Raw genomic sequence first — 25,678 nt, forward strand, 5'->3', positions numbered from 1 at the left:
GATGTAGAGGTTTAGCCTGAATGCTGTTTGAGCCAAGCAGATGCCTGCAAAGTTTGATTTCTGATCTTTTGAAGAACGGGTTCACGGTTGGGAGGAGACCATTTGTGGGTCTTTGAGGCTCCCTTTGCTTCTTCCTGTCTCCCAGGACCCTGCAGCTTGTTTTGGCTCCTTGACTCTTCAGGAAGGATGAAAGAGATGGATCCTGCAAAGCTAGTGAGGATGGAAGGGGGAAGATGGACGGTTGACCTGGTCAGGTTGTCTCCTGCATCCCTCCTCACAATCTCTGAGTGCTCCTCTCTAGGGCTCTCAGAGAGATCTGGTGAGTTCTAGGGGAGGGGAGATGGGGACATGGAGGGATGGAGCCAGAGAGGTATTGGGGCTTGCTCAGCCTGGGGGTGGGGGGAGGCAGGCAGGCGGGTGGAGATTGAGAAGGTGAGCACCTTTCTGGGCTCCCCCACCTGCCTGTCTGCCTGCCTGCCTGCCTGCGCCTTTGCCATCTGCAGGGAATTTGAGCCAGGAATACATGACAGCTCCCCGGCCACCACGATGTATTGGCAGCTCAAAAGGTCTAATACCGGTGCCATGATCTGAATGCCCTACCAATGTCAAAAAACTTACCGCTCCATCACACAGCAGTAGAAGCAACGACTCTTTAAAGTAATGTGATGCTGCTTTGCAGTTTTAATGCAGATAGGGCCTATGCTGTGTGTCGCCCCTTTCCTTTCTCTTTGGAATAACTTTTTATTTCCTTTTAAAAACAAGGAACATATGAATAATAAATGACACAAACATGTAGACCAGGTCGTCTCATGTCATTTGTATATCTCAAAACTAGCAGAATAAATTTGCTGGAATGGCTATAACATGTGGTTCATCATTAATGGTCAGTGTATGAGTCCGGGTTCATGAATTGGTTTAAACTGGAAAACAAAAACGAGAAGCAGGAGAGAACAGAGAGCATTCAACATCACATAGCTGGTTGTCTATTCAGGAGCTCTTTGTGGTTGTTCTACTTAGATTAAGATTAAGGAGAGCCAGTGTGGTGCAGTGGTTAAGAGCGGTGGACTCGTAATCTGGTGAACTGGGTTCGCATGTCCGCTCCTCCACATGCAGCTGCTATTAATGTTACTTTCTGAGGTAAAACATGTCATTTTACAACTCTGCACCTGTCCTTCTAGATTATCCGTGGTTTTCTGGATTTTGTGGGACCCAAACCCATTTTCTGTAGTATTTATATGTGTGGAAATTGCCCCGGGTTGTTTGACCCTTGAGAAACATAGCTATTTTCTCATAGAAAAGACTCCACAAGATTCTCTGTTTAGAGTTTAAACAGTACACATTACATTACTTGATATACTAAAAGACGTTTACATTTGCTTATATCTAGTATATCTATATATATTCTTTATTGATTTAGATTATTTCTACATTTATCCCATTCATTATTCAAGACAATAAGCTACACTAAAAAAACCAAAATAATTCAATATCAAATAATACTGCTACATGAGGTATGAAGAGTGAATTACAAGTGCTTCTATATATATAGGACTTTACAGACTTTTTCTGAGGCCCATAGCAGCATAAAACAGGCAGCAGGTGCTCTCACAGAAAACCTCTCTCTCACTTGACAGTTGAGAACAGACCTAACTGAAAAAACGGCCTTCTGGAGTGACAGTCACCCTTTCCATAGCGATTTGGGGGCAACATTCACACACAGAGTTGTTAGGGAAGTTGAGGTAATTTCTGTCTGGTTTGGGTTTCTGTTTTAGCCTCTGCCCGTTTTTTAAAAGAGAAGACCAATGTTAGAGTTGGAGTTGATTTCATGATTGTGGCAACAAAAATCCATCCTAGAAAAAAGCCAGACTTTCTGAACCTCTGGTTCTCAAAAATATGTCTGTGAATGCTGGTCGACAAAGGCCATGACCTCTGTAGAAAGACCTCACACCTTCTGTTCTTCCTCTTTCACAAATGTTCATTAGCATTGTTCCATAATTGGGGGCTCCATTTCTTCCTAAGGATTTAATAAGTTTCTGTCTTTGTTGTAGGTGGTGATGAATTGGAAATGAAGAATGGGGGAGACCATGACAAAATCCATACAGTGGAGAAGCCATATCAAAATTGGGAGTATGGAGAGAGCTCCAGTCAGAGTTCCTGTTCCCATCAAAGAACTCACAGTGGGAAGAAAGGCTATCAGTGCTCAGAATGTGGGAAGAGCTTCAGTCGGAGCACCCATCTCACTTCTCATCACAGAATTCATACAGGAGAGAAACCCTACCAGTGCTTGGAATGTGGAAAGAGGTTTCGTCAGAATGGGGATCTCACTTCCCACAAAAGAATTCATACTGGAGAGAAACGCTATCAGTGCTTGGAATGTGGAAAGAGCTTCAGTCAGAGCAGCAATCTCACTTCCCACCAAAGAATTCATACAAGAGAGAAACCCTATCAGTGCTTGCAATGTGGAAAGAGCTTCAGTCACAGCCACAGTCTCACTTCCCATCAAAGAATTCATACAGCGCAGAAACCGTATCAGTGCTTGCAATGTGGAAAGCGCTTCAGTCACAGTAGCAGTCTCACTTCCCATCACAGAATTCATACAGGGGAGAAACCGTATCAGTGCTTGGAATGTGGAAAGAGCTTCAGTCACAGCAGCAGTCTCACTTCTCATGAAAGAATTCATACAGGAGAGAAACACTATCAGTGCTTCGAATGTGGAAAGAACTTCAGTCATAGCCACAGTCTCGCTTCCCATCAAAGAATTCATACAGGGGTGAAATCCTATCAGTGCTTGGAATGTGGAAAGAACTTCAGTCACAGCCACAGTCTCGCTTCCCATCAAAGAATTCATACAGGGGTGAAACCCTATCAGTGCTTGGAATGTGGAAAGAACTTCAGTCACAGCCACAGTCTCGCTTCCCATCAAAGAATCCATACAGGGGAGAAACCATATCAGTGCTTGGAATGTGGAAAGAGTTTTCGTCTGAGTTGGGATCTCACTTCTCATCACAGAATCCATACAGGTGAGAAACCCTATCAGTGCTTGGAATGTGGAAAGAGGTTTCGTCAGAGCAGCAATCTCACTTCCCACAAAAGAATTCATACTGGAGAGAAACCCTATCAGTGCTTGGAATGTGGAAAGAGCTTCAGTCACAGCCAAAGTCTCACTTCCCATCAAAGAATCCATACAGGGCAGAAACCCTTTCAGTGCTTGGAATGTGGAAAGAGCTTCAGTTACAGCCAAAGTCTCACTTCCCACCAAAGAATTCATACAGGGGAGAAACCCTATCAGTGCTTGGAATGTGGAAAAAGCTTCAGTCAGAGGAGCAGTCTCGCTTCCCACCAAAGAATTCATACAGGGGTGAAACCCCATCAGTGCTTGAAATGTGGAAAGCGCTTCAGTCACAGCAGCAGTCTCACTTCCCATCACAGAATTCATACAGGGGAGAAACCGTATCAGTGCTTGGAATGTGGAAAGAGCTTCAGTCACAGCAGCAGTCTCACTTCCCATGAAAGAATTCATACAGGGGAGAAACCATATCAGTGCTTGGAATGTGGGAAGAGCTTCAGAAAGAGGGCAGGTCTCAACCGCCATCAAAGAACTCATACAGTGGTACCTTAGGTTAATAACTTAATTTGTTCTGGAGGTCCATTCTTAACCTGAAACTGTTCTTAACCTGAAGCACCACTTTAGCTAACGGGGCTGGTGTTGAGAACTTGCTTGGGCTACTGCAACACATTCTATGTGGGGCTCCCTTTGAAGGTGACCTGGAAACTACAACTAATCCAGAAAGCGGCAGCTAGATTGGTGACTGGGACTAGCTGCTGAGACCACATAACACCAGTTCTGAAAGACCTACATTGGCTCCGAGTACGTTTCTGGCGGGGTATAAATCAATTATTCTTATTGTTTTAAGGACTTTCCCATGCAATATGGGAATCCACATCCATCTGAAGTTCAGGAGCAGTTGGACAATCTCCAGATTCTGGGGATCTTCTTTTGTGGCCATCTGGTAGAAAAAAGGGGAACTGATTTTTATCATGAATAGTAGGAACAGTGTATCCATAACTTGCCCAGGATGCAAAGGGAGAGGTGAGTGCTTTGCTGTGGTTCCAGGACAAATCTCAGACAGTTGAACAACTACAGTCCCACACACATACACACAAAGAACAAGACAAAATGCTGACCGTGTAGAACGGGAGGAGGTCTTCCAGGAATGCCTCTAGACTCTCAATATTTTGTGGGACTGAATCACATCCCAGAATATTAGACTAGGAACTCGGCTACATTACTCAAAAAACTGTGTTTTGAATGCATTATAAACAAGCAGCATGGTTTTTAAAAGCAGTGGTGGGGTGGCATAGGGCATCTGACACCAGTGTTGAGTGCTCCTGCTTCCAGGTTCCATCCCACCCTCACCTTTGGAAGAGTCCAAAAAGGAAAGAATGAAAAGCCCATGGAAGAGGCACAACTCCGTCTTAACACCAAACCAGCCATACCTGTAGGATTTTGTAGATGCTTGACACAGGTGACATATGTCTAGAAATATCAGGTTCAGCATCTTCAAGAACAGCCAACAGGTTATTCCTCTTCCCACAGCCATAGTTTGGAATGTCTGCGTGCCCAGTAGAGAGCAGGTCTAGCAGGGCATCAGAAGTCATCCTTGATTAGAATATTGGTCATAGATGTCATAGCCGAGGGTGACGTTGGGTAAGAGCCTGGGGTCCTGATTGATTTCACAAATGGCAGCCAGGAAGGAGAGGACATTCCAGAATTTCCCACGATCACCACTGGGATGAAAAAGTGCCCTCCACTGAATGAAAACAACGTTTCTAATTCTTGCTGTATCTAAACTCTCAGCTGTTTCCAGCACAGAAAATAAAACGAGTCCACCCTGAGATGCTTAAATACCTTCCATTAGCGACCTGTAGGAGAGAGGAAAGGCCCATCAGCCTCACTGAAGGTGGACTGGCACCATAGTGAAACTGACCACAACTTTCACCATCATGAACATTTCATGAGATTGTGTTTCAGCTGTGTTTACAGCCAGCTGCATTATTTACCCCCTTGTAGGTTTGGATTTTTAAATGCCACTTTCCACAATCATAACATTCTCAGTTGCAGCATACTCATTTTCAGTCAGGACTTCAGCATCAGCTTCAACTGATAAGCACCTAAGTTCATGGTCCTGGCCTATGGGGGCAACTGGAACCTACGAAATCAGAGTGTGCCTCCAGTCAATCTTTTGCAGGAAGGATTCAAGCAGTTGGTCCCTTACCTTTCCCACCCCGACCTGGCCACAGTGATCCATGCGACGGCCAACTCCAGGCTTGACTACAGTAATTCGCTCTACGTGGGGCTGCCCTTGAAGCTGTCCCAGAAACTCCAGCGGCTGCAGAATGCTTCAGTGAGGCTCCTCACGGGGTCTCTGCCATGGGAGCATATTCACCCAGTGCTTTTCCAGCTGCACTGGCTCCCGGTGGAGTACAAGGTCAGATTTAAGGTGCTGGTTTTGACCTTTAAAGCCCTTCACAGCCTAGGACCCTCGTACCTACGGGACCGCCTATCCCAGTAGGCCCCACGGAGGACCTTAAGGTCCATAAATAGCAACACCCTAGAGGTCCCGGGCCCTAAGGAAGTTAGATTAGCCTCAACCAGAGCCAGGGCCTTTTCAACTCTATTTTCAGCTCCTGGTGGAATGCTCTGCTTCATGAGACCAGGGCCCTGCAGGATCTGATTTTTTTCCGCAGCGCCTGTAAGACAAAGTTGTTCTGCCTGGCCTTTGGCTTGGAGTCAATTTGATTCCCTCCCCCTCTTTTTCCTTTCTCCTCTGTTAAGGCTGCATTTTAAGGTTTTAATGTTTTAATGTTGTATTTTTATCTTGTTTTTAAGTTGTATTCATTCAACTTGTTTTTATTATTGCTTGTTAGCTGCCCTGAGCTATTATTGCTTGTTAGCTGCCAAAAAAGTTTAAAAACATCTTCATGTATGCGACAACGGCTGCGAGAGTTCTGGTAGCACAAGGATGGAAGACTGAAGAAATCCCAACTAAAGAATTATGGCAAGAAAAATTGATGGATTATGCAGAACTGGCAAAATTGACTCATAAGCTACGGGACGAGGATAACTGTGACTTTAAGGATGAATGGGAACCTTTCACACGTATTTGAAGACGCAACAAAGCGAACTGGACTCTTTGGCAGGTTTTGAATAAACATCCACAATTTTTTTTAAAAAAAATTTACTGATAGGAATTAGCTAAACAGTTGGAGGATCTATACAACTCTGTAACATGCAGAAAATAGCATTATTGGAGAAACCAAAGACTGGAACTGAGGGAAGTCGGGTGGGGTGGGGTGGGGGGATGGGTTTTGTGGGGGGAGGAAAAATGGGGGCGGAATAAGGATATGTTTTTGGAAAATATGTTTTTTATAACTTTGAATAAATTGTTTTTTTTAAAAAAAAAATGATTCCCTACCCCTCTTTCTTTTCCCTTTCTCCTCCTGTGACGAGGCTGAATTTTAAGGTTTTAAGGTTTTAATGTTGTATTTTAATTTTGTTTTTAAGTTGTATTCATTCAACTTGTTTTTATTATTGCTTGTTAGCTGCCCTGAGCCCGGCCTTGGCCGGGGAGGGCAGGGTATAAATAAAATTTATTATTATTATTATTAAAGAGCACCGCATAATCAAGTAAATCAGGATGAATGCTGAATCAGCAGGGTGTCTGGAGAAGCCTTGAATCAGGTGGAGAGCATTTTTTGGGGGGTTGACTGATTCATTGACTGAATCAGAAGCAGGATGTCACCTCGCGTTCCTCTCAAAAATGGGTTCCATTTTAGTGGACTCAAAGGAGAAATTTGGACAAATGCCTTGAGTTTTCATGAGAAGTAAAGGGAAGGGGAAGTGGGAAGAGTGATGTTGTGTCAGGCGTGGAGAGTTCTTCTCTCCCTTTGGTAACATCACAGATAAGAAGTCCTTTTATTACAGCATCAGGTTGCAAGCAGAAATACACAGCTCTCTGCAAGGGGGGCAGTTGGCTGCTCTAAATCCTCCTTCCGACTTCCGTAGCATTTTAGGTGCCAATGGGAAGTTCCTCCCTCCCTCTGACTTCTTTGCTCTCTGATATGTTCAGACCTCCGAGTCTGTGGTGAGGGGGGTTCCCCACACTCTCAAGTGACATCTCAACTAGCTGCCCCCTCCCTTCGGGTTCCCTTGTCATTATCTCGTACCTGGGCAACTCCTCCCTTAGCTGTTCAGCTCCTCTCTCTCTCTCTGCTTCTGAACATGCTGTGGACTGTCAGACTTGCATTCGACCAAGCAACTCTTCCGGTTGAGTCTTTGATGAGGCTCCAAGCACGTTACCCCATTACGCAGAGTATCCACCACGCAGGGAAGGATCCGAGATAGTATGTGCTACATTGCAAAGAGCGTTTTATTTCTAACTACAAAGACAGAAAAGAAATATACATGCGCTCTCTGTGAAAGCAGAGAGCAACTGAACAACAAAGGAACAGGAAACCAGTAAACATTACATCCGTCTCCCATCTTCCGTGAGACTTCCAACAGTATGGAATCTCTGGAATGCAAAACAGAGTCTTGTGACTCCAAGCACTGCACAGTGGCAACAAACAGAAACTAACATGGACAAGTAGAGGTGACTTTTCCCTTCCATCTCTCCATCGGAGAGGAAACTAGTCTGCCATAGAATGCATTCTCCAGTCCTCGTCTTTATTTTCCTTTACTCCCGACAATTTGTATCCAAAAAAGAAAATCTAGCCAGCAGAGTCACAAAAAACAACGTTTCCTTTTATTTCCCAGCTTTGACAGCTAGTTTGACAGCTGTCAAAGTCCGTATCTTTTCAGTAGGCTCCCTCACAGATCATTCCCGAGTCCCGGGGGGGTTGCACTTTAGCTTAAGCCGATTCTTATCCTCCAGCAAAATCAATTGTACTGTCCAATTGCGAAAATATTAATTTTCCTTCCAAAAAGGCAAAGATGTTTCTCCCAACTTTAGTTATCTGGTCCTTGCTTTAGAGTATCTGCAAGGTGGGGGGGCGGACTGTAAGAGTTCAGAACTTAACAGGTTAAGTGTTCTGAGGAGTGCGTCACCTTCTGACGGAAAGATTCGAAGCTGGGAGGAGCTTGTTCCCTATTCTCTCTTCCCTCTGTGTCTTTGAGAGAGACGGACGCAGTTTTGTAATGGCTGCCATGGCTGAAAGAAGCCCAGGACTGTTTTTCTGAGAAATGTCCTAATAAAGAGCTGTTTAATTGGACTCACAAACTGCTTGATCTGTTTGTGTTTGCCCGGAGAACGGAAGCGGCAGTAGCAGCAGTCTTTCACCGCTGTGTTTACTCTGCTAAGGCGTGACTGAAGAGACAGCAGGTTTGCGCAGCTAGAAGGAAGTGTGCTGGACGCTGTAAATGACTGATTGGGATCGTAAACCAATCAGCAAGGTCACGCCTAATCAATTTGCGCATAGGTTATGGAGGCCTAATCACCGCTCGTAAAGCTGTCGCTGGAGGCTGCCGGAATGCTTTGAAGTCAGCGTTGTGAGGCAGAGGAGCTGCCGGAGGCAAGAGGCTGGCTGAAAGACGCAAAAGTTTGCCTGAAGATAGCCAGCAGAGAATGCAAAGAGAGCTTGATATGCTGAGAGCATGCGTACACGCATCGCTGGAACCTCACTTGGAGGGTGTAAAGTCAGCGAGGGCTGCCTGGGATGTGCTGAAAAGTTTGTGTGAAACTTCAGCAGGGGGCCAGGGCCCTGGAGACGCTGGACAAGTAGCCCCTGTTCCTCAAGCAGCCTCAAGGAGCGCTGGTGAGCAGGTCGGAGGGGCGAAGAGTTCCAAAGGCAAGTTTAAAAAACTTTCCACTGGAAGTGCTGGAGCGGAGAGGAGCTTCAGAGGGGGCGTGGCTGGCAGGAGGCGTTTTTCCGGAAGAAGGAGGGCCAGGCTAGCAGGGAGGAGCCCCGGGCAGTGTTTTTCCACTGGAACTGAACGTTTGCGTCGAAACTGCCCCCACCGGAGCAGAGAGCCGGGGCAGGGTGTTACCAAGGTCGCTTCCCATGGGAACCAGGCGGGTTTCCATGGCAACCAGCCTGGCAAGGCAGGCAGGTGTGGATCTGAACAAAGCGGACGGGGTAAACAACAGGAAGAGCCTTATCAACCAACTGCAAGCATGGCTTTGTTTGAGGACAGCTGTGTGAGAGACTCTAAGCTTTGCTTTGTAATAGACTCAGCAGCTAACCGCAACATGGTTCCAGAGACCCCTGCAGTCGAGATGTGGAATTGCAAGGCAGTTCCAGATGGACAGACTATTAAGTTCGCAAATGGACAAAGGGCAAATATAACTAATGTTGCTAATGCCTATATTTCTGTTTTGCAGGAACAGGTGGAGTTTTACGTCGTTCCAGGGGTGCATCACTGTTTGTTATCTGTCCCTTATTTGTTAAAAAAGGGGTTTCAGGTTTGTTTCCAGAATGATATCTGCACAATCTCAAGAGAAGGGAGACGGCTTGTCGAAGTGAAAAAGGGACAGAATGATCTTTTCATTCTTAAAACGTCTCTGGGGGGTGAGGGGAAGGTTGAGAAAGCACAAGCCCTGCGTGCTACAGTTCCCTCTCATGCTTTATGTGCTTGTGCCTGGCACAAAAGGACAATTCATAGTCCTCTAGAGGACTTGCAGACGTTACCTGAGGTTGCCAAAGGGTGTAAGATTAGAAATTGTGGAAGTGCCATTAATTGTGACACTTGCAGACAGGCAAAGGTAAAAGGGTGCAGTTACCCAGAAGTGGAGAGGGTAACCACAAAACCTTTTGAGCTGGTACACATAGATCTGTTCGGTCCTGTGAAGGAACAAAGTTTGGGAGGGGCCAGGTTTTTGCTGACAATGCAAGACAGTTTTTCACAGAACACCTGGACACACGGTCTCAAGTCCAAGGAAGAAGCAGCACAGCTGATCAGAAGCTGGGTTGAGGAGGTGGAACTAAGGTTCTCCACCAGGGTGAAAGCAGTCACCAGTGACAGAAATGCTAAGTTTACTGGTTCTGCTTTGCTGAAGTTCTTTCACAAGAAAGGGATACGTCACACAGTTACTTCTCCCAAACAGAGGGGGGTGGCAGAGCTTAGACGTGAAGCTCTGGTTAAGGCTGCACAGGTGATGCTTACAGATTCTGGGTTACCTCCAAGGTTTTGGCTGGAGGCGGCCAGATGTGTGTGCTTCACCTGGAATCGTGTCTACAATTCACTGGTAGGTGACACACCTTTTTCTTTGTTGCATGGCAGGAAACCCCAGATCCATTTTCTGCGTATGTTTGGTTTATCTGCAGTTGTGCCGGTGCCTAAGGCTTTGCAAGGGCCAGATGGAGCCAAGTTCCAGAAAATGATCTTCTGTGGGTATGAACCAGCGGCATGTGCATGGCGATTTGCTTACCCGTCAGGTGATCAGAGTAAAGTGCTGATCAGTAAACACGCTGAGTTCTGTGAGCAGGATGAAGGGTCAAAGACTCCTGCCAAGCGTGATGTTCTTTCAGAATGTCTCTGATCCAGAGGACAGTTCTGATGAGGAGGAAGGAGAGGCTGACGATCAGCTCGCTGACCAAAGTCAGGAGCTGGATGGGGCATCTCCACAAGTTGTAAAAAGAGAGCCCAAGAGTGAGCCTAGTTCTCCTGTGAGTGTAATGGAGAGGATTCGAAGACGCTTTAAGTCAGAGGGGGAATACCGTGATGCAGAGGACACACCTCCTGATGACGGGGAGTCCGGGGAAACTCCTGAGTTTGTGCCCAGGCGGTCCAGTCGCACAACGAAGGGTGTTCCACCTGAGAGGTATCAGGCCACAGGTGCGTGGGTAAGTTTCGCACAGTGCGAATCTGAGAGTTGTGAGGTTGTTCCACAGTTGCCTGACAGGAACGCCAAGGGAGGGCGCAAGGCATTGGGGAAGGGATTGATCTCACAGGATGTTGCTGAAGATGTTTCACAGGTCTTGTCAGAAAGGGACGTAAGAGGGGGTGTAAGAGTTCAGAACTTAACAGGTTAAGTGTTCCGAGCAGTGCGTCACCATCTGACGGAAAGATTCAAAGCTGGGAGGAGCTTGTTCCCTATTCTCTCTTCCCTCTGTGTCTTTGAGAGAGACGGACGCAGTTTTGTAATGGCTGCCATGGCTGAAAGAAGCCCAGGACTGTTTTTCTGAGAAATGTCCTAATAAAGAGCTGTTTAATTGGACTCACAAACTGCTTGATCTGTTTGTGTTTGCCCGGAGAACGGAAGCGGCAGTAGCGGCAGTCTTTCACCGCTGTGTTTACTCTGCTAAGGCGTGACTGAAGAGACAGCAGGTTTGCGCAGCTAGAAGGAAGTGTGCTGGACGCTGTAAATGACTGATTGGGATCGTAAACCAATCAGCAAGGTCACGCCTAATCAATTTGCGCATACGGACTTCCTTTTTACACCTCCCCCGATCGTACCGAATTTAAAGAAAGAATTTCCCTTTTAAGTCCAATTTCCGTATTACTCACGGGTTGATGCTTTTAGTCCGAATGTTTAAAGGAAAAAGTCAGCGCTCTCCGTCCATGGCATGCGCCTTTGCTCAGCAGGGGAAGCAGAGGACTCTCAGCACCGCGCCGCTCCCCGTCCCCCGTTCCATAGCCTTTAAAAAGGCTCCTTTGCGGGTCGGGGGGCGCTAATGGTGCCCGCCGAGTCACCACGTCCACAGGCATCCACACCTGTGGTTTTTAAGGGTCCCCGCGTCGCCGGCACGGCAGAACCCGATCCCTACTGAGCCGATTCCCTCCGGAGATCGGAGGGAATCCGCCATTAGATGTTGGCGCTAACCCGGAAGTCTCAATTTACAAGTGTGCTTAAAATCCTGCTAATGTTTTAACCTGCTTACAATGGTCTTGCTTTCTGAGCTTCCCAGTTATTTTTGCCATTTCAGCATAGTCCATCAACTTGGTTTGCCATTCTTCTCTGCTCAGGGTTATTTCTTCCTTCCATCTCTGGGCTAGTAGCATCCGTGCGGCTGTCGTCGCATACATAAACAATCTTTTCTGGTCCTTTGGTATGTCGGTACCTATAATTCCTAATAAGAAGGCTTCTAGTTTTTTTAAAACAAAAGTTTTTTAAAAACATTTTTTCCAATTCATTATATATCGTCTTGCATAAATTTTTAGTTACTTTATAGCCAAGTGGGGGGAGAATGTGGGAATTTTCCAATGTTATCCTGAGGACAGTGAAGAGACTGAGGATAAACAACAGCGAAGGCCCACACCCACTAATGAAGGTTCTGAATCTGAATCTGAAACTGAATTGGATCATTCAGAGGATTTCAAGAGTGCTACGGCCTCTATGCGACCCTCTGAAGGCTCTGATCGAGATTTGGAGGAACCACTGTTCACTATAGGCCACTTTTCTCCTAAGAAAGAAGAGGAGAGTGTTGAAGACTAATTCGCAGGTCTGAAACAGCCACGAAAGGTAGACCTCCAAAGAGATTTGCTGATTTCAGCATAGTCCATCAACTTGGTTTGCCATTCTTCTCTGGTCAGGGTTCTTCCTTCCATCTCTGGGCTCGTAGCATCCGTGCAGCTGTTGTCGCATACATAAACAATCTTTTCTGGTCCTTTGGTATCTCAGTAACTGTAATTCCTAATAAGAAGGCTTCTGGTTTTTTAAACAATAGTTATTTTAAACATTTTTTCTAATTCATTATATATCATCTCCCAGAAAATTTTAAGTTACTTTACACATCCACCACATATGAGAAAAGGTACCTTCTTTTTCTTTACATTTCCAGCAGGTATTTGAACTCGTTCTATTTGGAGCCAAATACCACCAGTACATCATTTTCATATAATTTTATGTCAGTGAACAAGGTTCCATAAATTTCAAATCTGTTTTCCATAACCTCTCCCAATCTGCCATTTGTATATTGTGTCCCAAGTCCCAAGCTCTGGCTTCCATCAAGGTGTCCCATCGCACCAGAAGCGGTTTAGTCATGTTGGTCACATGACCTGGAAAGTTGTCTGTGGATAAACACCCGATCCCTCGGCCTGATAGCGAGATGAGCGCCACTCCCCTTAGTCACATTTGACGAGACTGAACCATCCAGGGGTCTTTACACCTTTACATTAACACACAGCTCTCCTTCTCCATAACAGGAGAGTCTGTGAAGGCTTGTGACCAGTGTCTGGTTGCAGCAGTGGACTCAATAAGATCCAATAAACTGTGTTCAAATCCTTCAAAGTCCACTTACCTTTAATGGTCAGGCGGTGTTGCGCCCAACCAAGTCCACGCCCGCAATTTGGTGCCTGCTGGGGAGGGTTGCAGCCTGCCTGCAGATTGACCAATTGTGCCAGGCTTAGGTGCAGGCATTCCAAAGGGGGTGGGCCCTACCAGCCAATAGGCATGGCTTGGCCCCGCTCCCTGGGTGGATAACTTGGGGCCTGCCCAGGCCTCCTCCCCAGTTTGTCATTGGATCTCCCACCCTCCGTCCCCTTTTCATATGTCTTATTTCCATACTAAGACCTTCCTATGAACATTGTCAGCTGCCATATTTGGGGCCTGGTGTCAGAACTCCGCACGACCGAGCTACTCCTCTTCAGACGTTTTTCATCATCTCCTCTGTCCACCACTCCTTGGTTAAGGGTATCCTGTAAAAGGGATCTGTGAGGAGTTGCTTCTGTCCAGATGCCCAGGTGGGGGCTAGGGCCATAGCACTCCTCCAACAGGGGCCCCTTGGTGTTTACCCCTACTTGATGTAGGTCATGGGGGGCAGGTGTGGATTACCCTTAGATGAACCCCCAGCAGATGGCCTGGGGTGGAATAAATGGCTATATGCAATGCCGATGCCAAACCATTCACATCTGTAAACAATAGAGTTGTGGCTTATTTGGACCCAATGTTATGCTCTTGTCTTGTCTGGTTTTTCATCACTTAGAGAGTGACAGGAACACCGGAGCTTGACACACAATTTGTAGGCTTTTTGGATGATTCCCACTTCTAAAGGAGCAAGTGCATAGTTTGGGGGTACTCTTGGATACACCTTTGTCACTAGAGACCCACGTGTCCTCTATGGCTGTTTGTGACCACTGGAGTAATGGAAAACTTGGAGATGGACTACTGCAATGCACTCTTTCTGGGGCTGCCCTTGGGTCTGGTGCAGAATCTCTAGTTGGTGCCAAATGATGTAGCCAGATTGTCCTTGTGAGATTTTGGTCAAGAACATCTGGCACCATACCCCCCATTTGAAGGACTATCCACTTAAACCTATTTTCTGCTTCCTGCAACTTCCATTCCTGATCCACCAGAGGACCTCCTCTCTTATTCCATGACTACTAAGCTTACCCAGGAGGCACCTTGTTGAATGCTTTCTTTGGAACTCCAAGTGTTGTTTGTCTGTTTCTTTATTAAATTTCTACACCGCCCTTCACCCGATGATCTCAGGGTGGTTCACAGCATAAAAATACAGGATAAGACCAAAAAGTATATAATAAAAACAAGAACAAAAACAAAACAAGAAACCTACAAAAAAATCTGCTGAATCACCTCTGTCTTTATGTGAAATTTCAGTTCCCTTGTTCACCTCTCAAATTCATCAGAATAGCCCTATCCTGTGTTAGCATCACGGGGGGCAGGGCTGGCGGGCGAGGGATTCTGCCAGAGCTCATGTAGAATAGTTCAGGTAACTTCTAACTCTTAATCTTGGTATTTTTCACCAATCTTTGGCATTTGCATCTCACAGTTTGGAGGCAGATCTTGGAGTTTTCGCAAACATGTTTTTCTTCAGCCCAGCAGTTGCAAGTGGAGCTGCATAAAGTGTCTAGGAACTTGCAGAGGTGGTCCTACTTCTCCATATAATTACCAAAATGATAGTGTGTGCTGTTTTTTTTGCTTCCAAAGAGGCAGGTGTTATGGATATATCTGGCAGATATATGCTTCCTGAGCCACCCAAAACTTGGGGGGGGGGGGGCTGAGATTTAAGACAGAGGATAACTGCACCAGAATGAGCTTGGCTTGACTTCTCTCCACTTCAGATGTGACCCCTCTGCAGGGCTCCATTAGTGAGAAGAAAGTTACTGCATCTTGCAAGGACCACAACAAAAGACTTCTAATTCTTTGTAAGGGAGATGCTCATTCCTGGGAGGAAAAAGATGGTCCTCATTCTGCTGCTTCTACTGCCTTATGGGGACTGTGGGAAACTGAAGACAAAATGCCGCTTGTCTTTGGAAAGGGATGAGATAGATTCACCTCATTATTTCAGGCCAGGAGACCACCTCATCAGTGGGGTCCTCTCTGCCACAAACACTATGTTTCATCCTCATATCTTTAGCCAATGTCCTTCCACCAGCTTTTATTGGTAAGACCTTTTGTGGGGATGGAGTTCCTGGTGTTCCACTTGCTACCATTTCCATGAGATCCAACTCATCTCCAGTTACTTTCAGGGGCCTTTCTCATGATCTGGTACCTGCCTTTAAGAACATAAGGAGATCCCAATGGCAGATAAACTTGGGGGGTGATTAGGCTCTCAGCAGCTACCAGTCACAATGGCTATGTTCTCCATTCCCTGTCACAGGCACTATGCCTCTGGGTACCAGTAACTGAGAATCTCAAGTAGGGGAAGAGTTCCTGTGCTTCTCAGTTTTCCATGTGCATCTGGTTGGCCGCCTTGAGAATGCTGGAACAGATGAGCCTTGGGGCTGTTTCTGCAGGATTTTTTTTTGAAAGAGAGGTAGAGCTGAATATTAGAGGTAGAACAGAAATATCACTTGGTCAGTACTGGCATGTATACAATTTCTCCCCCCAGGAAAGGACCCACAAAGTACTGGCAGCTCCTCTCCTTCTTGTATGCCATTCAAGCGATCAACCAGAATCAAAAGCTGTTACCCAACATCACCCTGGGCTACAGCATCCATGAGAACTTTTTTGATGGAAGGGTGACCTATGATGCTTTGCTAGACATGCTGTCCATTGGGCAGCTGAACTTTCCAAACTACAGCTGTGGGAAACGGACTAACTTACTGGCTGTTCTCGAAGGGTCCGACTCTCAAAACTCCATCCAGATTTCAAACGTGTTGGGCATCTATAAAATCCCACAGGTAGGAATGGAGAGAGGTATAATAGCATTATGATATTGGCAGTCTTATTTTCAACTACCCTCCTGTTGATCCCTAGCATCAAATTTCCCTTCTTTACGGCTGCCACAACCTTCAAGGAAATCACTGTTCCCACCAAAGGGTCCTTGCACTAGACCTTCCTCCTTCCTAAGACCTTCCCAATCTCATGTTGGGCTTAGAAATATTTAGGCTTTGATTTGAAATCAAACCAGATACAAATCTTCCTTCTCTTCCCAGGTCACTTATGCTTTTGTCTCTCATGTTCTGAATGATAAGAGGCATTTCCCTTTTTTCTACCGGATGGTCCCCAAAGAAGAAGCCCTGTACCCAGGGATTGTCAAGCTGCTCCAGCACTTCCGATGGACGTTGATTGGCCTCCTTGCACCAGACACCAACAATGGAGAGAGGTTCCTGAAGAGCTTGACACCCGTGCTCATCAAGAGCGGTGTCTGTGTTGTCATCTCACAAAGCATCCCAGGGCTGCATACAAATGCAGTATACATGCCTCGTCTTCCATTCCACAAGTGGAGGCAAGTGCATGTATTTGTTTACTACGGGGAAATGACTTTTTTCGTAAATGGACTACTCATTATACAACAGTTTTTTGACATATTGATGAAATTCATTGATGGGAAAATCTTCATCACAACAGTTTTGTGGGATGTCGCCCTGGAGCTGATGTATAATGAGATATCTTTCCAACACATCCATGGTATATTTTCCTTCTTCACTGAGAAAAGTAAAGGGGCAAAATATGGTGATTTTCTACCCTTTTTCTTTGGTATTAAGAAGTTTTGGGAGGGTGCTTTTAATTGTTTCTATTCAAAGCATGCATTCTCAGTGAAAGGCCGGACAAGATGCAGAGAGAGAGAGAAGCTGGAGAGGCTTCCCCAAGATGATTTGGAAAGAATCCTCTCTCTAGACAGCTACAGGATCTACAACACTCTGCAAGCCGTGGCTCGTGCCTTAAATGCTGCATATTCATCTAGATCTAAGCAGAGGGGAACGGAGAGAATGGGACTTCAAAGGCTACAGCCATGGCAGGTATTTTCTTTCCCTTCATAGACATCTCAACTGAGCATGACAATCGACTGTAGTGTTGCAGATATTGAATATTGTGCAGTTGGAAACGATTGGAAGCATAAGAACTGGAAGCATTCATTTCCTTTTGGAAATGAATTATTGTCCAGGCGCATAGAAATATTATTCACTCTTTACTCGCAGAACTCTTTATAACAGAATGAGAACATCATTCTGTCCAGCACAGGCTCGGGATCTCTCTCTCTCTTTTACCTTCAGGAGAGCTTCCTTTACATATTGACTCTATTGAGTTTTGGAGCCAAAGACCAAAAGGCAACTCCCTTCAAAAAGGAGATATTGCAATCCAATACCTTCATCACATGATCTAAGGTTACAACACTCACATGTTAGCTAGCAGAGAACAGCAACCAGTTAGTTAATTTTAATCTCAGCAAGAGCCCGGAGCCCTTTAGAAAAAAACTACTATGGAAAAAACCCAAAGTTTGCAAAACATGTTACCCATTTTCCATTTTAAACCTTCCTTAATACATATACATTTTTCATTTCTGTTTGCTATTCTTATTCTTGCCTCATTACACAGCCCCCCGAGCAACTGCTCCCATCATGTGCCCAATTCTCCTTTCCCCACAAGTTGGAATTATTTTTGGCAGGGGAGATGACATTGATCAGGCTGTCTCTAGTCTCTATTCCTTTGACACCCGCTTGACTCTGCTCTGGCTCTCTGCTCCCTCCACCAAGCTCCTGCCTTTCCCTGCTGAAGCCCATCTTAGAGATTTCATTCAGTTTGCCTTGAAAGGAAAAACGAACCTAATTCACTCTTTCTAAAAAGTGAATCCAAGGGGGGAGCATCCTTCAAAAAACATGCTTACTAGGAGAAAATGACATAGAAATGCTGAAGAATTCTGATGAGTTTCTATTATTATTATTTTAAAAATACTTCAGAAATGTGCAGAACTGAATTTAAGATTGGGGTTTGTGTGTGAGAGAGAAAAGAGTATGAACCAAAAGTGACAAGATCTCTCCATTACTATTTGAGTCTGCAACCAGCTCTAAGCAAAGGGGAAGTGGAATGTCAGTATGCTTCCATCATCATCATCATCATCATCATCTTCATTATTATATAATTTTTATTAAATTTTAAATTGAACAATTCCAAATAAACATTTTACAAACTCTAAAATATCCAATGACTTCCCTTCTTCTCTTTCCTTGGTTCATTTTACATCTTATACACCCCTGCATATTTTGCTATAACCATTCAAATCAGTTTTCTACTTTTACATCCATCAAACATTATTTATGTGGTTGAGTTTGTCGTAATGCTGCCACCATTTTCAGCTGTATACTGCTTTTTCCGTATATTCAATAAATGCTTTCCACTCTTCTTTCAATGTATCTTCTTCTTGCTCTCTTCTTCTGTATGTTAAATCTCCAATTTCTGCATATTCTGTCCTCGTAAGCTGCCAATCCTCTTTAGCTGGGACCTCGCTGACTTTCCATTTCTGGGATAGCAAAACAGGGGCCTATGCTTCCCTTTATTCTAAATGCTCTCATCTTTGCTTCTGTTCCAGCTAAACCCATTCCTAGGAAACACCCAGTTCTACAATTCTTCCATGGACAGAGTGTATTTGGATGAGAACGGGGAGCTGGCAGCCGACTTGGACATTGTGAATTGGGTGGTGTTCCCCAATAAATCCGTCCTCAGAGTGAAGTTTGGGAGTATCGACAGACAGGGATCCCCAGACCTGAAGTGCACCATCGACCAGGAGGCCATTGTGTGGCCCAAGTGGCTCAATCAGGTGACGGGGAGTGGGAATCATGCCTGTCATTTTGCTCTCTTTTCTGTGAGCTCTAATAAGTGCTCCCTGTTCTGTGGGCTGCTGCCCTCAGTTGCCTGCCAACTCCAGCACTGGGCTCTTGTTCCAGATAGTTCCTACAGCTCTTCTGCTCAGCTGGGTGCCAAAGCAGGCTTTCTGCTAAACTGTGTGAATGGGGAAAGGGGGTTCCTTGCTTTTTGGTTGGTACATGAATTTTATTAGTAGTGAATAGCTCATGGCCCATATACAGAACTTTATTTAATGGAGGTCCTTTGTTTTGTTCTGAATTTAATCATGAATCATTCATGTAATGGACAGTGATGGGAAAGGCTTAGTTTCAAGCTATAGTCTAGATGCTACAGCAGATGACAACATAAAGGTAAAGGTACCCCTGCCCGTACGCGCCAGTCTTGACAGACTCTGGGGTTGTGCGCCCATCTCACTTAAGAGGCCAGGGGCCAGCGCTGTCCGGAGACACTTCCGGGTCACATGGCCAGTGTGACATCGCTGCTCTGGCGAGCCAGAGCTGCACACGGAAACGCTGTTTACCTTCCCGCTGGTAAGCGGTCCCTATTTATCTACTTGCACCCGGAGGTGCTTTCGAACTGCTAGGTTGGCAGGCGCTGGGACCGAGCAGCGGGAGCGCACCCCGCAGCAGGGATTCGAACCGCCGACCTTTCGATCGGCAAGTCCTTGGTGCTGAGGCTTTAACCCACAGCGCCACCTGTGTCCCATAGATGACAACATACTATGCCTCAAAGAACAATTCTCATGGATGCTCTTCGTCTTTGTGCCTAGACCCTTCCTACTTCCAGGTGTGTGGAAAGCTGTCGCCCTGGATCCGTCAAGGTGATTCAGGAAGGGAAGCCTCTTTGCTGTTATGAATGTCTTCCCTGTGCAGAAGGGACCATCTCCACTCAGGAAGGTGGGTGACTCCAAGGGAAAGGCTGGCCTTGGGGAAGAGAGAAGGGTTCAGTCAGGAATCTCTCAAAACCAATTCTCCCTCGGCCTGACGCAAGATGAACACTGCACCCCATAGTTGCCTTTGACTAGACTTAACTGTCCCGGGGTCCTTTCGGAGGGAGATTGTTATGGACCTAGGGTGCAAAGACCCCTGATCCTCCTTTTGGCCCTGGTATAGGGGGCTCCAAGCAGCCCAACCTGCCAGAAGCCAAGCAGGGGATCTCCAGCCCTGGAATCTGTCCCACATTTCTTCGGGGTAGAGCTAATGTTTAGAAAAACCTAATTAATTACCTGTTGTGATCTGTGGCTAAGACTGACTTCTTCTATAAGTGAATCTCTCCCAAGAGGCTAGATACTGCTCAGGGCTTGGCCAAATCCAGCGTATTAGACATTACTTGACATTTCTCTCTCTCTCTCTCTCTCTCTCTCTCTCTCTCTCTCTCTCTCTCTCTCGCAGATGCAGACCATTGCCAAAAATGCCCAGAAAATCAGCATCCAAACAAGAACCGAGATCAATGTGTGTTCAAGCATATCACCTTCCTAGCCTATGAAGAATCTCTGGGGGTTGTCCTACTTTCCCTTGCCCTACTGGGGTCCTTAGCCACAAGCTTTGATTTAGGAATCTTTATTAAATACAACGAAACTCCCATAGTCAAAGCCAACAACCGGGACCTCTCCTACATCCTCCTGGTCTCCCTCCTGCTTTCCTTTTTGTCCTCCTTCCTGTTCATTGGGAGGCCAAGGAAAGGGACCTGCCTTCTCCGACAAATGGCCTTCAGCATCATCTTCTCTGTTGCTGTTTCTTCTGTGTTGGCAAAAACCATCACTGTGGTTCTGGCCTTCCTGGCCACCAAGCCAGGGAACTCAGTGAGGAGATGGCTGGGGAAGAGTCTGGCCAACTCCATTGTCATTTCCTGTTCCTGTGTCCAAGTTGTCATCTGCATGATCTGGCTGGGGATCTCGCCACCATTCCCAGACTCTGACATGCACTCCCAGCCTGGGGAGATCATCCTGCAATGCAACGAAGGGTCTGTGGCCATGTTCTATGGTGCCCTTGGCTACATGGGCTTCTTGGCGGCCATCTGCTTCACGGTGGCTTTCCTAGCCAGGAAGCTGCCTGGGGCCTTCAATGAAGCCAAGCTGATCACCTTCAGCATGCTGGTCTTCTGCAGTGTTTGGGTGTCCTTTGTCCCCACCTACCTGAGCACCAAGGGGAAATACATGGTAGCCGTTCAGGTTTTCTCCATCTTGGCCTCCAGTGCTGGGCTCCTGGGCTGCATCTTCATTCCCAAATGCTACATTATTTTGTTGAGACCTGATCTGAACACAAAGGAGCACCTGACAACAAAAACAAAAGATAGCATCTGATTCTTAAAATATTATTTTTCAGGAAGGTAGAGAAGTGAGATTCTTGAAAAATGATGTTTCAATTTAAAAAATCATTACCCTCATTTGATCATGTAGAACAAACCAACTTAATGGAAGTAGTTATGAAATTTGGCTGAAAATTTGTTAATACTTTGGAAGATATAGATCACATAAACCACAGGGAATTCATATTACCAAACTTTTGTAATTATTCTTGTAACGGAACAAGGATGTCCACTGTCACTCCTGTTATTTTTCCAAGTGAATCTCCAGCCCCCGGTTCTCTCACTTCCTCATTCATCATCACCTCCTCTGCAGGTGCTGCTAAGTACCCTCTGTCTTTGAGCTCTTTGCTCTCCTACTTTTAAGGCTCACTGGGTTCTGGAAGATGGTGGGTCTAGAATGGTTTCTAATGACGTGTCAGCCAGATGTCGCTCTGGCTCTCCCATGATTCCCCAACTTTCCCCCTCATCTGCCTCTGAGCTGTGACTTCCCTCAAACCCCTGTTGTAAATCTATACTGTCTTCTTCCTCTTCCTCCTGCCTGGGAGGGTCAGGATGGAGAGGTGGTGTCCCCCATTCCTGCCTGGCCCTTGGTCATCTTGGTCAGCCTCCACCCCATGCCTGACAACTCATCAATATCTTCCTTAATTTATGGTGCCCAGAACTGGACACCGTATTCCAGGTGTGGTCTGACCAAGGCAGAATAGAGTGGGACTATTACGTCCCTTGATCTGGACACTATACTTCTGTTGAAGCAGACTAAGATTTCACTTTTATAAACTTTATAGAACTGTTTAGAACTTTTACAACTGCCTGGAACTTCCAAAACTGTACTGGAGAATCACGGGAGGCAGGAGCCATCCGTCCTCCAGACACCAAGAAGCAATCAGGGTGCGTAGCGCAATCAAAGTGGTGCGGGAACTTTATGGTCCTTGTGTTCAGGACTCTTGTGTGTCTGGGACCCATAGATGGCTGTGGGGACATGCAACAGACCACGCTTATAGAGAGTTTGCATGAAACCCACAAAAATGGTTACCTCCATTGGGCCCTTAAGTTTAGAAAAGGGGGGAGTTTCATGGAGCATCGGGGGAAATCAAAACCCATTCCTCCTGATCAGAACTGATGAGTTGATGACCACTGTAAGCAGATGAAAACATTAGCAGGATTGCAATAACACTTGTAATGTAGCAATTGCCATGGAGAAAATGGAGTGATGTAAAATATGGACTATTGAACAGTATGCAGTTGAAAACCACTGGAGGGGAAGGTGAGAAGTCCAAAGATTTGGAGAGATCTTTAAATATAGATATGTATGGTTGTATTGTTATAATCTTATACTTGTAAAATCAAATAAAAACTATTAAAAGAAAAGAATTGATGAGTTGGTTGTGTTGAGTGCTCACAGCCCATCCCAAGCAAAACATTCAGGTTCATTGGGCCCTTAAATTAGAATGGGGGCTGAAGAGGCCACATAGGTCATGGGGACTTGAAACCCATTCCTTGTGACCAAGAACAACAGGAAATTCACACAGGGGGTTCAAGCAACCCACCCTGAAAACAATATTTAGGTTCATCCCTCTCTTAAACCAAAATAGGATTTCAGGGGCCACCTGGAAGGTTGGGGCGCTCTAACACAACCCTTGGGATTGCAGGGGGATGAGATGGTTGTGCACAACCTGCCACCCTCAAAAATATGTTTGTGGTGACATTTAAAACTAGCCCGTTTGGGGTGTCTAAAAGCACGAGGGAAAGAAGTAAGAGCACAGCCACTTTTCATTTGTGATGTAGGCTTTTTGCTCTACCCCTCTCACCGTCTGCAGCTGTTTAGGGAATTGACAAGACAAGGGATATTTTATGCACCAGACTTTTCAGACTCAGTGCGAGAAATTATGAATCTCTGGAGAAATCCCCGGGAAAAATAAGAATATTTATAAGTCGGGGAAGCATCGCCCTGGCTACCTTCTGGAGTCTCTCTGTGGCTTGAGGAGCAGATGCAGAGCTGGAGAAAACATGTTTGCAAGAACACAGAGAAGCAGCTGCCCTGTTTTGACATGGGCCAGCATACGGTGGAAAGGTCAGCTTGGATTTTACATAGCAATGCACCTTCGTTGGGGTCAGGACCAATATATTATTTCAGGAAGTATGCAAATATATACACACTCTACATAGAGTACCTACATCTGGACACTGTGAACTCATGAAACCCACTCCCTTTACAAGAAGATTAATAATAATAATAATAATAATAATAATAATAATAATAATAATAATAATTATTTATGGGGTTTATTTACCGTTGTATACATAGAGGTTTCAGGGGAGTTCACAGAAACGATCACAACATATATAACCAGAATAAAATCAACAACCCAATAACACCCACCCTCCGAAAGGAGCCACATTTTAAAAGGGTATAGGATGTCAATCAGGTCAACCAAAGGCCTGGTTAAAGAGGAAGGTTTTTGCCCGGTGCCTAAAGGGGTATAATGAAGGTGCCAGTGTTAGGGGACATTCGGCACAGAAACGTGTGTATACCTTTAAGATGTTTCTGGGATTAATTGGCTGCAGCTGGCTATTGCTATTAAAAGGGAAAAGCTCAGTTTTGTAGCCTGCCTGCAGGAATAACACCCACCAGAGTTTGAGTTTATTGTTTTGTAATAAAGTCTTCGTTTTAGTTTTGGTTTTTACACCTATGTCTCCTGGAGTCGCTCTGTCCTCTGTCACCAGCTGGAAATCCCCCTCTAACAGGTTATGGGCCCAGTCCCCAGTCCTGAGTGGGCAGAGACAGAGCATGAAAAGAACCCAGAGTCTGGAAGCAACTCAGCGTTTCTCAAGCAGCTGGCTGTGTGAACGCGTCGGCAGGGAGAGTCTGTTTGAGACCAGGAGCCGAACATTCCTTCAAGCCACGTGTGAGTAAGGACTGAGTGAAAAGCTGAAAGGTGGGTGGTGCCATGGGTGGACTTGGAGCTGGAGCTCAAGGGGGAGCTTCCTATTTTCCAGTAGAGAAACTGGGAGAGTCCAATTATATGTCATGGAGTTTACAGATGCAGGCGTTTTTAAAGAAAGAACAATGTTGGACTGTTATTGTTAACCCTCCTGTAAAAGAGGAGGATGAAGAAGTAGATGAAGCAGACCAAAGGCTGGAGGACAAAGCCTATGCCAATTTAATTTTGAGTTTAGAGAAGTCTCAGTTATCTCATGTGCGAGACCTTGAAACAGCAAGTGAGATTTGGCAAGCACTGAGAGTGATACACATTAGAGACACTGCTGGCAGCAAAATTAATGAGAGCTCTGTACCGAGCCAGACTAAGTGAGGGTGAATGTGTTTCAACACACCTTCAAAGAATGCGTGATTTATTTTCACAGTTAAATGAACTTGGAGAACATTTTTCTGAACAGAGAAAGGTTTATATTGTGCTGTCTTCACTTCCTGAGTCATGGGACAATTTAGTGATGACTCTGGAGGCAATTCCAGAAAGCCAATTAACAATGCATTTCTTAACTGGCCGTTTGCTTGATGAGGAAGAAAGACGCCATGAGAGGAAGGCCACAACCCCTCACCGTAATTCCAGAAATGGGATGCAGTCCAGTAAAAGATATGCAACTGATGAGGAGTGGCAACCTAAAGAGGTTGAAGACCACAGTGCGGAAGCAGCTTTCACAGTCAGAAGATGCTATCATTGTGGGTCAACTAAGCATTTAGTACGTCAGTGCACTGTGTCTGTGGGAGAAAACACAAGAAAAGGGCGGCTTGCATTTGCTGGGAAGCGAGGAGACAGGAAGAGTCGAGTCCAGTATGTTTCTGCAGCAATTCGAGGCACCAGTCACGACGTTGGACATGACTGGATTTTAAACTCAGCAATGACAAACATTTTTGTTAAGTCTGCACAAACCCTTGTAGAAAAGCAGCCTAATAAATCTGTAAATGTAGTACTAGCTGATGGAACAGTGCATGAGTCAGCTGGAAAGGGTAGTGTGAATATCAACTGTTTAAGCACCAAGTTTACCAATGTTTTATGTGTACCAAGTTTAGAAAATAATTTGCTTTCAGTTACAAGTCTTCTTAAGCAGGGATTTAAAGTAACCTTTTCTGGTTCAGGCTGGAAAATAGAGAAAGCTGGAAAAGTGGTTATAGCGTCACTACAAAAAGGTTTGTTTGTTTTGAAAGACCAGCTAGTAAGTGAGTCTGGGGCATGTGTTAAAGCCTGTAAGAGAGCCTTGCATGATGAGTGCCAGCATCTGTGGCATCATCATTTGGGGCATGCCAATTTCCGCAGTATTGCAAAAATGCCAGAATTAAGTAAGGGAATTAAAATGAAAAAATGCTCAGTTTTTCTAGACTGCAATACCTCCAAGGAGTCTAAAAGTAAGCGAGGGTCTTATCCTGA

The 25,678-nt window shown here is 45.5% G+C and overlaps 2 protein-coding genes and 1 long non-coding RNA gene across 3 annotated transcripts in view; 2 read left to right on the top strand and 1 right to left on the bottom strand.

Moving 5' to 3' along the window:
- Window positions 1-3,875, top strand: part of LOC309364689 (uncharacterized protein) — a 35,470-nt gene extending 31,595 nt beyond the window's left edge. The window contains exon 3 of the mRNA XM_081902460.1: window positions 2,049-3,875. Within this exon, the coding sequence (XP_081758586.1) occupies window positions 2,049-3,619 (1,571 nt within the window). The 3' untranslated portion in view covers window positions 3,620-3,875. The remainder of the gene's footprint in view (window positions 1-2,048) is intronic.
- Window positions 1-25,678, bottom strand: part of LOC309365361 — a 115,274-nt gene that overhangs the window by 73,222 nt on the left and 16,374 nt on the right. The window lies entirely within an intron of this gene.
- Window positions 17,137-22,706, top strand: LOC309361452 (vomeronasal type-2 receptor 26-like; the record flags this gene model as incomplete). The annotated part of the gene is made up of 4 exons (XM_081896456.1): window positions 17,137-17,143; window positions 18,728-18,939; window positions 19,756-19,882; window positions 20,378-22,706. The coding sequence occupies 4 exons, from the start codon at window positions 17,137-17,139 to the stop codon at window positions 21,286-21,288; spliced, it is 1,257 nt and encodes a 418-aa protein (XP_081752582.1). The 3' UTR covers window positions 21,289-22,706.

Source organism: Podarcis melisellensis, assembly GCF_964234715.1.
Source record: "Podarcis melisellensis genome assembly, chromosome: 2".
Classification (NCBI taxonomy): domain Eukaryota; kingdom Metazoa; phylum Chordata; class Lepidosauria; order Squamata; family Lacertidae; genus Podarcis; species Podarcis melisellensis.